The 13,568-nt window shown below is 51.3% G+C and overlaps 3 protein-coding genes across 3 annotated transcripts; all 3 read right to left on the minus strand.

The window, feature by feature from the left end:
- Window positions 1–3: 3 nt before the first annotated feature.
- On the minus strand, window positions 4–4,162 carry N7443_001170 (ABC transporter ATP-binding protein; the record flags this gene model as incomplete). Its single annotated transcript, XM_056881226.1, has 2 exons — window positions 4–4,059; window positions 4,115–4,162. 2 exons carry the CDS (start codon window positions 4,160–4,162, stop codon window positions 4–6), a joined length of 4,104 nt encoding a protein of 1,367 aa, XP_056746464.1.
- A 1,437-nt stretch (window positions 4,163–5,599) lies between these two features.
- On the minus strand, window positions 5,600–9,551 carry N7443_001171 (uncharacterized protein; the record flags this gene model as incomplete). The annotated part of the gene is made up of 3 exons (XM_056881227.1): window positions 5,600–8,864; window positions 8,923–9,041; window positions 9,096–9,551. The coding sequence occupies 3 exons, from the start codon at window positions 9,549–9,551 to the stop codon at window positions 5,600–5,602; spliced, it is 3,840 nt and encodes a 1,279-aa protein (XP_056746465.1).
- A 1,170-nt stretch (window positions 9,552–10,721) lies between these two features.
- Window positions 10,722–12,625, minus strand: N7443_001172 (Aldo/keto reductase; the record flags this gene model as incomplete). Its single annotated transcript, XM_056881228.1, has 6 exons — window positions 10,722–11,112; window positions 11,161–11,728; window positions 11,778–12,084; window positions 12,133–12,273; window positions 12,325–12,361; window positions 12,411–12,625. The coding sequence occupies 6 exons, from the start codon at window positions 12,623–12,625 to the stop codon at window positions 10,722–10,724; spliced, it is 1,659 nt and encodes a 552-aa protein (XP_056746466.1).
- Between the last annotated feature and the right edge of the window lie 943 nt (window positions 12,626–13,568).

A 13,568-nucleotide genomic window follows, 5' to 3' on the forward strand; every position in this document is an offset into this window, starting at 1 on the left:
AAACTATGTCTCCAAGGACTGGTGGATGACACTCGTTCGATACGTCTCACTGCGCTCGATAAGTTCTTCGTGCGTACCCCGCTCCACACAGCGTCCCTCCTCGATCAGATAGATGCAGTCAGCCCGGTGAATGGTGTTAAGCCGATGCGCGATGGCGATGATGGTGGTCCGACCGGACAAGGTTGCCAATGCATCTTGAATCTTCTTTTCAGACTCAACGTCCAAGGCACTGGTGGATTCGTCCAGCAACAGCATGCGAGGTCGGCGCACAAGCGCTCGTGCAATCGATAGTCGCTGTCGTTGGCCGCCGGAGAACTGTTTGCCGTCGTGATTGCACTGTGTTTGATAGCCTTTCGGAAGGGCCATAATCACCTCGTGGATGTTGGCCATACGACAGGCCTCCTCGATCTCTTCTTGAGACGGCTCGTGGCCTGGTCGAGCACCGAGGCCAATGTTAAAGGCAACAGTCCCTTCAAATAAAACGTTTTCTTGGGGGACGAGGGCGATGTCGTCGCGGAAGCCGGTGCCTAACTGCCTCGTGACGTTGACCCCGTCGATGACGACGGCGCCCGATTCCGGCCGGTAAAAGCGCTCTAACATCGCGAATGTCGTGGATTTGCCTGAACCACTCGGTCCAACCAAGGCACAAAACTGGCCAGGTTGTATCTTTAAGCTTAGGCCTCGCAGCACGGGCTGTCCTGGCCGTGACGGATACTCGAAGTGGACATTCTGCAACTCAGCGCCAATGCCACTCATCTTTTCGGATATTCCTCCCGAGTAATCAACTCTCCGCTCATGATGCCCTATCTCTGGATCGAGGATTTTCTCGTCCAGCAGATATACGTCACCAGATAGGATTTTGCCTGAGGCGCCAGGGTTCAGTTCATCGTCCGCCGAACGGGTGGTGAGCAGCTCGGCAATATTGGTTGCGGCCACGCCCGCCTTCGAGATATCAGGTGCGAGAGCAAACATTTGGCCACAGGACTGGGTACTAAACAAAAGTGCGGGCAGCACGATGAAGAACTGAGTCTGACTATATAGCCCAGCCACAATCTGCCGAGTTCCCCACCAGTAGGCCAGGGCATATACAAGATTGCTGATGCTAAATGCTGTTGCGAGGAAGACGTTACCGAACGCTATTGACTTGAGAGTCTCACGATAGGGCGCTTGGAGAGCTCTTTCATACACGGCATAAGACTGCTTCTCCAATGAGAAAGCTGACACGGCTCGGATGTTGTCAACAGCTTCGACGGTGACAGCAGTTGCCTTTGCAAATGCTTTCTGGTGTCGCTCTGCAAAGTTGGCTTGGGTTCGCAGCTTCATCATACCTGCCAGCAACAAGACCGGGATTGTTGGGAGCAACACTACAGTAATTTTCCATGCAATGGACAGCGAGACTACTAGCCCAGCTATGAGATTCACGGCTGTGGCGAGGAGCAAACCAATAGTAGTGCCTGTAATGCTACCAAGCGCAGTCGCATCACTAGTGATGTATGTGATGAGTGTACCAGGAGTTCGGTCTTCCAAGCCATGCCATTCAATAGTCTGGCCCAGAAGAGAGCGTAAGGAGAGCACGCGGATCCGATACAAGATCTTGTCAGCGGCCCAGCCGAATGCACAACCGCCCACCACATTAGCCGAGAGCTCAATCAGGGCCATAATAAAGAACAAGAGCCCATATAGATGTCCACCATGGCGAATACCTTCTGTTCCATTACAGGGGCTTAGACTGCCAACGGTGTGACCGAAAATCACTGCTTCTGCAATGTAGCTGCCACCGATGAGGACGGCCATGCCCAGCCCAAGGAAAACGTAGCCCATGTTAGGACGAATCAGGGAAAAGGCGAACCTGGTAACAAACCAACGTGAACGCTTGGCTTTCCGCTTCTCCTTCTTTGCCTGCCTCTCCTGTTTCTTTCGTAGCTTCTCCATCGGATCTTGGTCAAGCTCTTCGATTGCTGTCGCCGGCAACTCGTCTGAAATGTCAGACCCTTTCACGTCGAGCCAATCTTTCGTACCAGTGGCACTTGTTTGACCCAGAATACCATTCCGAACTTCCCGGATAGCCTCGGTGCCAGGGCTCAATGCCGGACTGAGTTTCCCCAGATTCTGGAGACGCACCATACCGGCATATGATCCGCCCTTGGCGACAAGTCCGGAGTGAGAACCCTCTTCGACTACCCGTCCCTTCTGAATGACCACAATCTTATGGGCATCCTTGGCAGTAGCCAAACGGTGGGCAATTGACACCATAGTGACACGACCAGCGACCTTAGCTAGCGCATCCTGAATCAATCTCTCGCTAGCCGAATCCAGAGCTGCCGTAGCTTCGTCGAGAATAAGAACAGCAGGCTCACGCACCAAAGCTCGCGCGAGTGCAATTCGTTGTTTTTGACCACCACTCAGCTGATTCCCAGAGGAACCGACGCTGGTCGCGAAACCGTGTGGAAGAGCTTCAATGAACATGAGGGCGTTCGAGCTGGCAGCAGCTTGGCGAACCAACCCAATAATCTCAGCAATTTTGGGATCGTATTCTTCCAAAACTTTCTTCTCCATAAGGCCCTCGCGCATCTTTTCTGCCACCTCGGCCAAAGTCGAGTTCTGAATAAATGGAGCTAAGTCCTGGTGTCGTTCGGTTGCAGACGTCACTAGGCCATATGCGATGTTTTCCAGGATGGATCGATCCAATAGCGACGGCTCTTGCTGCACAAACCCTATGTTTCCACGCAGGTACCGCACGTTCAAGTCACGGAAGTCCTGCTCCCCGACGCATATTTCTCCAGACATGGGGTCATAGAAACGCTCAAGCAGAGCTACAATGGTCGACTTTCCACCACCCGAGGGACCAACAATCGCGGTGTGTTTCCGAGCTGGGATGGCGAAGTTGACACCCTGCAAGACGGGTATGTCCGGTCGAGAGGGATAGGTGAAGTGCACATTACGGAATGTGATATCCGCCGAGTCGAAGGGAGCAGAGCTGTCACCATATTCTGCGGTTCCGTCAATTTTGGACTCGCGATTGATAATTGACAATAGACGTTCGGATGCGCCAGCTGCGGAGGCAAAGACGTGCACGAAGGGAGCAACCTGGCTGAGGATAAAGGATGCATCGATCAAGACAAAGATCACCGTGTACACTGCGCCAACCGATGTTTCGGCATCTCCTGCTTCCACAGAATCGGCAATCAGCCTAGACCCCTCCCAGAAAGCCAGGGCATTAGAGCTATAGGCAACAAAGTAAAGAAACCCGAGCTGGGCAGCATGGGTTCCCGCTTTCTTGACCGCATCCATACGGGATACAGCAATGTGATCAGAAAACAGCTTCTCAAGACGCTCGTGCGAGTTGAATGCATGCACCAGCGGAAGATGCGACAGGCTAGACGAAGCAATCGAAGTCGCCGCATTGACATGCTCCGCGATTCGACCTGCGTATTTCTTAATGAAATGGCCACCGACATAAGTCATAGCGAAGTAACACGGTACAACAGAAACCAACATGCCAGCGATTTGAGGAACCTTAATAAAGGCAACCACATACGACGCAACGAAGTACGAGATTGTGCTAATCACAATGCCAACTTTCTCAGATGTTCCGGACTGCAAAACCTCGATATCACTGACAAGCCTTGAGATAACATCTCCAGCAGGAAGACTCTCGATATACCCCGTCTCCTGTCTGATAATACTCTCGAAGTATCGTCGTCGGTACCGCCGGGCAATGCGCTCACTGATGTAGCACCAGCAGCTGCAGTGGATATAGATGAAGCAGAAATTGGCGATGGTGATATAGATGACATACAACACCTTTTGGCGCACCCCGTCAGCGACATTGCTGCCGGCTGATGGGCTGGTCGAACAGGTTGCCGAGTTGAGATCGTTGATCAGATCACCAAAGACGATGCCGAGGAGTGGGAAGGGGATGCCGGCGGCTATGGAGAAGAATAGGCCGGTTAAGATGAGGAAGACATCGGTGCGGGTATAGTCTAGGGAGAATAGTAGTCTGGTATAGGCGAAGAACTTGCGGACGCCGCTTTTTGTCGGTATGCATTTCTCAACATACTTCGTCTGGATGAATTCGTTATTGTACTTCGGGTGCAGGTCTGAAATCACCTACCACATGGTTCTTCTTTTCAGACACAATTGTCTCGTCGTGGTCCGACATGACCCAGCGCTCTGACCGATATCCAGAGCTTTAGATCAGTCCAGAGCAGACCAATCTCCAATTTCAGTGGAGACTCGTTCAGAATCCAACACACTCAGGCCAACCTATTGCACCAAATGTGCTCGAACAACTGAATATCTTCCATTCAGACTTGACATAAAATATGTAAAAAGAACTAAGTGGGCTGAGGCTAAGACGAAGCCCTTGAAAAGAAAAAGAGAGCCACACCCGCAGCCATCCGTGGTTGACGCCATGAGAACAAGGTTGAAGAAAGTGGAGCAAGGCAATACAGCACCGGAGTACCAAGAAAGCTAACAAGGACAAGAAAACCCTGCGGAAGCCAAGAACGACCAAAAGAGGAGAACGGCATGATCTTCGCCATGTTCTCTCTCGGAACTCGACGTGAAATGACGGGAGAACGCGAAAGACTCCACTAGACGATCCATACCGCAAGTTGTAGTGACACTGCCTCAACAAAGAGTTCTGCCTCGAATGAGCACAGGCATTACGCGAGAAATACATATGGTTTGGCTGGGGGTTCAAAGATGGCCCTTGGTTATTTGAAATTTCACCCAATGAAATACACGACAGTGGGACTCCGTGGACCCTGCATGGAAAGTTTCAAAACGGCTTCTGTTCTTGGCTCATCTGATAAAATTTGGTAGCATACGCTATGGGGAAGGTCTTAATTGCGATCCTCATGGAAGGGCCTGAGCACCCGATCTGTATGGTTGACTTGGGGATTTGGCCATTATTAATGGTAGCTCTGGGACAGGTTCTGGGGTTGGGTTGCAGGGAAAATACGCCTTTTGAGTACGCTTAAGCCGCTTCCGTGAATTTTTGGTTTTCTCGTCCTGGATTTCGGTTTATCTGATTGTGTATCTAATCTGATCGATCGATAACACTGACGCGTGGCTGAATTTTATTTCGTCCCCGACTTCAAATCTGCTACTGTTCCTATGGTAAGGAAGACGGGCCCATGGGGGGTTCTAGAGGACACCAGAGAATGTTCCATTTGAGCTAAACCCCCAGACATGAAAAAATACCCCGACTGCACGCTTGTGGGGTCCGCGTTACGCTTTCCTCAACGCGCGGGGCACAGTTGCAGCCGACAGGGATCCCGTCCCTGATCCCGCCCCTGACTGGACCCTGATCTGCCGATCGCATGTTACTGTACGCGGTGAATTCCGGCGCGGTGGAGTACGTACTCATGTGCGAAGGGGGCTCTGGACTACGGACTACGGACCACCGACTACGGAGTGTCTTTAGCGAGAGAACTTTGTGATCGAAACTTGTTTTATTTTATATGACAAACCACCTTTGCCTCCGAAAACACACCGAACAAAAAATTCACATCGAAATAAAAGGTTAAGGTAAAAGAAGCACAGGAGCCAGAAAAAGATACAGAATTATTTACAGCTATCACCGGATCTGAGATTACCGAGACCGACGGGCCATGAAATACGTGAGGAGGTTGAGCGATCCCTCGCCAGCTGGTGGAGTCGCCTTCTGCACTCGGTCCAGTCCGAACTTGAGGTTCAGCAGAGTGCATAGCTCGGTGGCCTGCTTGCGCACTCCGGGCCGGGGATGGCCCAGTTGCTGGCTGACCACTGTTCCAACGGTCGCCAGGGTGTCGTCGGAAATCTCGGCGGGTCCTTGGGAAAGGGACTGATAGATAATCGAGAGACCCATGATGATCGACCGGGAGGCCCCGTCACTGTGAGAGTCCTCGCCCATGTCTAGACCTCGTAGGACACCGTCGATGACTGTAGTGGTTGAGACCAAAGAGGCCAGTTGTTCCGCCACTTCTTCCAGGCAGGTGACAAAGTGTGAGCTCGACTCGTAGTGTCGTCGCGCGCGAATGACAGCCGCCATAGCACGGACGTCGTATCGGTGGAACAGCTCACTAGTACGGAGGAGCATGGAGCGGATAGTCGCCAGGATCTGAGTCTTCACATCGTGATCTTTGCGGCTGGTGGGTGCCGACTCCAATTCGCCCAGCAGAGCATCAAGCATTGCATAGTAGTCCTGGTTTCGAGTAACGATCTCTTCGCCGTGGTACTGGAAAAGCCCTTGTAGCTTCCGGTACCCAGAGATATCGATCGTCTTAGAGCCGATACGGCTGAGAGCCTTCCCAAGCATCTCTTGCGCATTGCCAGGATCCTTAGATCGGGGGCTTGGGCTTCGATGTCGCTCAGCCCACTTTCGACGGCGTACAGGCTCCTCGCTTGTTGTAGACTGACTCGGGGATTCAGCGGACCGGCCCCTTGTTTGTGAGATTGTCTCGTTCAGTGGTACCTCTTCCAAGGCACCTGGCTTGGTCACAGATCGTGGGGTAGCAAGCTTGTTCAACTGTGCTGTGGCATTCTCGTTATTGGTTATCCCTTCAAATACGGGCGCGGCAGCAGGTCGATGCGGAGAAGCAGAGCCCCTGCCGGAAGGCGTAGCGGGAGCCCAGTTTCTCGATGGAGAGGGGCTTCCTCGAAGAGGAGACCTGCGGACGGATTGGGGGGACGATTCATTCATACCGTCCATCGTACCTTGTGTGGGAGCCAGTTCCAGAGCAGGATTTTTAGCCGGGGTTTCCAACCTGGCCGGAGTCGTGGACATGGGCTCATCGTATGACTCTTGCTCTTCAGCCCGACGAGGTGATTCTTCGGGAGTCGAGGGCTCCTCTGATTCAGCCTCTGGTACGTCGGCCCCTGCAGCAACAGGTGTAGCAGGGTCTTCGTATATAACCATCTCCTCAGGTTGACTCCTGGCAACTGGCTCAGGTTCGGATCTCAGAACTGAATGGCGCAAAGGCGATCCCGCATACGACACCTCGGCGCGTGGGGAGGGAGTATCAGCACGAGGCTCTTCAAGCGACAGCGTTTGTGGTTCCGCTTCAGGTTCCGGCGTGGCTTGACGGCTAACCTCGGGCTGTACACGATGAACCGACGGTGGCTGAGATGGGGCAAGTGGAGGGCTTTCCAATACAACAAGTGCTGGCGAGTCCTGATCCTCAGGTGCACTCGGTGGATCCAAGTGGTGGGCATGTTGGTTTGCAATGCTATCGTCGGAATTGCTACGCGAGTGGCTGACCGCACGGAGATCGCCGTGAGACTTGGATTTTGAAAGATCAAGCTTCTTGGGCTTGCCGCGAGTGGTGCCAGTCTGTCCAGCTTCGTGAGGCCGAAGACGAGGAGCACTAATCATTTTTGAAGAAGGTGTGGATGCCTTGGACCTCACAGACCTTGGCGAGCTGGCTGGCTTGCTGGTACTTTGACCGGCTCGAGATCCAGGTCGGGATGCGTAAGGATCGGCAGTTGCAGGGCGACTTATTTCGGCTCGTCGAGGCTTCGCGCCAGGTCGCATCGGTGCCGATGACAACGAAGAAAGCGGTGCGCCGGTGGGTACACTGCGCGTCGCAGGCTTAGGTGCAGGATCTAACGTGTCAAAGGCCGATTGAGCAGACTCTGGCCGGGACGGTATAGCAGCCTTTTTGCGAGCAGCAATGACATCTCTGAGAGCCGAACGTGCGCCACTAGGACCACCAGGACCCTTTGCAGGAGTGGTGGGCTTTTTAGTACCATTCGGGTTCGATGCGTCTTTCTCCAGTAGAGACCGGGATTTCGCGTCAAGATCAGCCATTATGGCATTAGCCTGAGAAGGCCAAACGCCATAGAATGTCCAAAAAGTGCTACGGAAACCTTCCCTTGCACCAGGATTGGCATCGCCTAGGCCCTTCTTAATTGATTTTTCAATGAGATCCAGACCACCACCATGCTCAATGGTACTCTTTTGATGAGCTTGTCGGATGATTAACATCCGGAGCCATCCAGCAGCAAACAGGCGTACCTGTACATTCTTGTCCTGACAGGCCCAGTGGACGTGTTGCATGATGCGGATGGAGTAAGTCGCGTTGCCAAGGACCGCCTCAACCGTTGCATTGCCATTCTGAGCGGCAATCTTTTTCAGAGATGAGCACAGTTTAATGAGGTTTTGCATCATAATTTCAACCATCCCGTCGACTTTGGGTCCGCAGACTTGGGCAATATCTTGAACCAAGAGACAGCCGTTGCTGCAAAGAGTCGTTCGCAGGGAACTGACAACCTTGAAAATTCCGTCAAGGAGTGTTTTTGTGGCACCAAGATAGCTCTGAGAGAAATCATGAGGCGCATTACCGCACGTGAGTCTTCGGAAGAGAATGACGTTCTTCTCACGCTTCAGCCAGTTGTCCTCTGACTCCTTGCCATCGAACCAAGGAAGCATATCTCGCACGAGATCGTCAATGTCTCTGGGGGAGGAAACAAGAAGCGGCTCAACACGATCTTCTTGAGATGGGCTTTGAGAGGTAGGGGCTTCGGCCGGAGTCTTAGGTCTAGAAGGTGGCTCAACAGATTGAGCTGATCGGTCGTGGTGAATTCTCGCGACTGGCCTACTTTTTGAAAATTCCAATTCTGTATTGTCGTTAGACGAATTGTCCATTGGGATATCTGGGGGATCGACAAACGAACCATCATCTGGGAGTTCTTTGGCATGCGAACGGGAGGACATGACTGAGATCGGACGTTCAGCCCGGGAAAGGGGGCGGGCGGAAGTCTGAGGCTCGTCTGCGCCGAGTCCAATTCCGGAGAGGATGGCGTTAGCAATTGACTTCCTTACACTGCGCGCGGCCAGCTGTTTCTGCAGATCAGATTTGGCTCTCGCGGATGCGTTTCTAAAGCGACGGGCATTAGCACGGAGATGCTCTTGCGGATGAAACATGTTCTACATACCGGAACAATTCCACTACAACCAATCTCGCTGTATCCCGAACGGCACTGTCGGCGTCCTCTAGACATGCGACCAGAGACGGTACATGCGAACGAAACAACAAGCCGTGGTTCTTTGTCATCTGCAAGGTCCAACGTCAGAAGTCATATTAGCTCGGAAAAGGAACTAGACGTACATTAGATAGCCAAAGCATGCTCATTTCCTTGGCTCTGGGGTTTTTGCCCACCATGGCGCATTGCAGCACATAGTATTCCACGTCTTCGCCAGCGACCGGCCATAGTTCGGTAAATATCGATGCGGATTGAGCTCGAATTCGTTCTTTATGGTCACCGAGGCGCTCCATCAACAGAGGGTAGAAGCCCCGCGCCGCATTAGCAATATGTTGCTGTTGGTCTTGGATCGAAAGCCGCTTCAAGTAATGGCCGAGTGTGGAAAATCCAGCGCTAGAGACGGAATAGTGCTGAGAAGTGATAGCGAGTCGAATTGCCTCGAAAAGAATCGGAATGGCACCCTCGGGGACATTTTTTTGTTTAATATCGGACTTGATGCTGGTAAGGTGGTTCACTCGAGAATCAATGGAGATGTTGGGGTTTTTAAAGGCCGCGAGGAGCTCTGCAGCCTTTGCTTCCATCGTGAACAGCGGCAAGGAAAGATCACAACGTGCGTCAGGCGCAGATCATAGGAGCGCCGCCAAATTTGGCGTGGCGGTTGACGTGTGGTTGAATCGCAATATGGACAGGTAGCAGGAGATCGAAGATCGGTTCACGAGTTGATCACTGTCGCACGAAGGAGTCAGTCGCGTGAATGTGATAGATCACTGGGCAGAGGGATCAAAGCGATCGAATGGGCAGGGAAGCGCGGAGTGTCAACACCGAAGCACGGTGTTGAAGATGCGACCGCCGCGCGCCGACAGTCAAGGCCGGTGTGTAACAACAACAAAAGCGCGTGTAGGGGCGCAGGGAATCCGGATAGACGTACCAAACAGACTCAAAGTAGCGGAGTGCAGAGCGATGCGCGAGTGATGTGGGATATTGACGAAGACAAGGGAAGGTCGGAGATGCGGCCAAGGGGCGATAAGCGCGGATAAGCACGAACCACTTCACTGCGAAGGAATACGGCTATTCTGTCTTCTGGACTATCTCTCTCAAACTATAGAATAATCCCAGGCTCCGAAGCTCCAATGAGTTCCTTGTACTCAAATCGAGGGGTAACCATGGTTGGGCAGCTTGTTCCCAAACTCCCTACTTCCAACTTCCAACTTCCAAAGTTCCCCGCCCGACTTTTCCTTTTGTTTATCCGTCGCAAAGGGCAACCGTGTGATACACCAGCCTCTCAAACTGTATATTGAAGTTCGGATTGGAAAATCTTTAAAGCCGAATGACGCAACATCAAGAAGTCGATTGCACTTGAATCATCTCTTCCCTTGAATTGTCTCTTTACCATTCGATCTTCTAGAAAAAACTTCGCGTCATGTGACAGAGCCCGAGTGTCTGCAGATCTATATTTCCACGATCCATCGATCGATCGACCGGGGCCATTTAGACGCTCCAAACACGCTGTCAACTAAATTGGAATTTGAAAAGACAAATGTCTTATCGGGTCCAATATACGTGTCGCGATTCAAAGACTAATCGAAGTTGCTACTCCCTACACAAGCGATGACCTCGACGAATAGGCTAGTCATTGGTATACGTTGTTGAATATGATGAGATGAACAAGATTTACAACCAGTATGGCGGTAGAGTAGGCTTTAGCCCTAGTTCTGTCTTCACTTGCTTCCTCTGTCCAGCGTGACTCTAACCTAGGGATTAGGTCCGTTCAGGGTTGTGTTATAAGTAGCGTCAGTACCAAGAACCTTCAGAACAATCGAACTGTTGCCCTCTCGGTAGTCGCTGGTGAAAAGTCCCTCGGTCCGGTAGCCGCCATGTCGTTTCATCTTCTTCTCTCCGGTCGCAATATCCTTTCGTGAAAGTGTTCTCTCGAACATCTCCAATGCAGCCAAGGGCTGATAGAAAGGTACCTCGTGTCCGGATTCGTAGATTCGCACGAAACTGTACAAGTCGCTCTGTCGGACTTGGCCGTGAACGATGCCATCCGAAGTGGTGATGTTGACGAATCCTGCCTTCTCATACCCCGGCGCGTTGATTTCCTTGGCGACGACTTGTCCACCAAGCCAGTTGCAGTTGAAGTCACTGCGATGTCAATTAGCGCGATTGAAAAATTAGTGGAAGGAGACTTACGCATCACCAAAGTACATCACAACCTGTACTCCAGCCTTCAACAACTTCTGCACGGCCTGGATCGTTCCAGATTCACGATCATCATCACCCGTGCTCCCAAAGCTCGTACCAACAGTTCCAGAGGACTCCGAGAAGTTTTGATAAGCACCAATGGCCGCTTGAACCTTGGGGCTGTTGAGGTAATCCACATAGAATGAATATGGGAACGGATCGGGAGTCAACTCGCGCATATCGTACTCGTCACGTCCCGAGTACGTATCATACATGTTTTCGACAGTAGAGGCGCAGAAATTGTCGGCCGCTGCGCAAATGTCGTTTCGGCCGGTCGCGTAGCACTCTAGCGTCCGATCAACGCAGTTCCCTTCGCCGTAAAGGTTGTTGTACCATTCTGCCTTCACTGAGGCGTTGTACGGGTCGTAGTCATACGTGTTACCGGGCCATACGGAGAAGTTGTAGTATGCTTGATATTGGATCAGGGGGTCGAACCAGCCGTTGCCAATAAGGACATTCTCAAGCTCGATCTTGGTAGCGCCGGGGATCTTTTTAGCGTTTTGCTCTTCAAAGTACTCTGCTCCAACATTAATGGCCTTCTCATCTATGATCTTTGATTTTCTTACCGTTGAACACTGGGCCATAGTGGCCTCCGTAACTCTCGGTCGCGAAATTGAAGCCATTTCTGGAGTATTGTGGGAAAGCTCCCATGAAGCCTTGCAAGGTCTTCCACATGTTTGGAGCTGCTCTTGCTGTAGCATTGGGGACTAGAGCAATATCTGGCTTGGAGTATGTGCCGCAGGTTCCATACGCCTGGGCGTAGTCGGGGCATTTTTCGTCGGGCAATTGGATGATATCGCCATTTTCATCTTCGTAACCCGGGATCGGAATTGTGTATGAGAATCCAGTCGTAGTAGGTTGGTCAATGAAGATCTGGTTCAGGTTAACCTAGGTTCATAGCTGCTTGATGGCGATTCTGACCATATTGCTCGCGTTATTCCATGCGTGTGGATTGTTGTACACATCGCCATTTGAATCAACTCCACAAGGTCCTAGCTCTTGGAACAAACCGATCATCGAGGATGATCCTGGTCCTCCGTTGATCCAGACAGTCAGTGGTGCCTAGTTTGCTGTTAGTTCTAGGAATATTTGAAAATACAGTGTTTAACTTACATCTTTGGGGTTTCCATTTCTGGTCTCAAAGAACCACCTGTGCTCGTTAGCCCACATATTCCTGGCCATTGAGGACGGTTACCTACCAGAAAATGTGCTCATGCTCCGAAACATCCGCATATCCGGAATAACTTTTGACATTGGGGTCCAGCTCACAAATCCCATGAGGCACTTGTTTGTATCGCACGTTGACATCTGCATATCCCTTCTTTGTGATCAAGTCGGTCGGCGCGGGCACGAATTGAGCTGTGACGCATTGCGCCAGCACCGCCACGACTGGGATTGAGATCTTGGAATACATCACCGTTTTCAACCTTAGAACCTTGGGTTTCCGCAGAACTGGTCGATCAAGGAAATCGGACAACCCCGCTCGAGTGAAATGGAGATCGTTTGTTTATATAGCTACGCTGCATCTCGCTAGTATCAATCTGGAAGGTAGGATCCACAAATTCCAAGGTAAGGTAAGATCATCCCAAATAATTGGCCAGGATTGAGCACCTCTTTATCAGCTATACTCTGGAGTAAACGAGCCCGACGGAGCTCCGTCTATCACCGAGTGCGGAAATCGTCCTTCAACTGCTTATCATCCAAAATTGACTCGGTTAAGCAGCACTTAAGTCTTCTGCCTAATTTATGCTTGCCAAATGCTCATAAGATAAAAAGTATATTCATTGGCTCATTGCTGCATATCCCGGCAGGTTAGTGGGCCAATCAATTAATGAAAAGGATTTACTTTCAATAGGAAGACCAAGTATTGTGTCCCTGTTTTGGATGTAGTGTCGCCTACTCGATTTGATCCAAATGTAGACCAGACCGATGCAGGCTCAGCCATATGATTGATATTAAGCCTTCCTTTCGTCCTGACCGTTCAACTTGTTCCCGACAAACGGGCCCCTTGTCGGCGATCAACCGCGTTGCCACGCACCTGCAGCCCGATCGAGATAATAATCTACAGGGGCACACAAGCTTGATTCTTCACAGAAAAGTGCTGAGACATTGGTACGCATCTTCATAAAACAACAATAACTCAACACTCGCCTTCGTTTTGCAGCTGCATCTCTTATTTCAGAGGCTTAGCAACAACTAATTGCTCTCCAGCGCAAGTCACAGCATCCCTCAAAATCGGGACGTACTAGATCTATAACTCAATAGTTCCGACATCTCTTCTCGCGTGGTACTTGTTCTGAGTATTTCGAGTGTCCTCTACTCCACACTTTAGCATATTGTAAGGGTATCCCCTCCTT

Source organism: Penicillium atrosanguineum (assembly GCF_028827265.1).
Source record: "Penicillium atrosanguineum strain IBT 20685 chromosome Unknown utg000001l_segment0_segment0, whole genome shotgun sequence".
Classification (NCBI taxonomy): domain Eukaryota; kingdom Fungi; phylum Ascomycota; class Eurotiomycetes; order Eurotiales; family Aspergillaceae; genus Penicillium; species Penicillium atrosanguineum.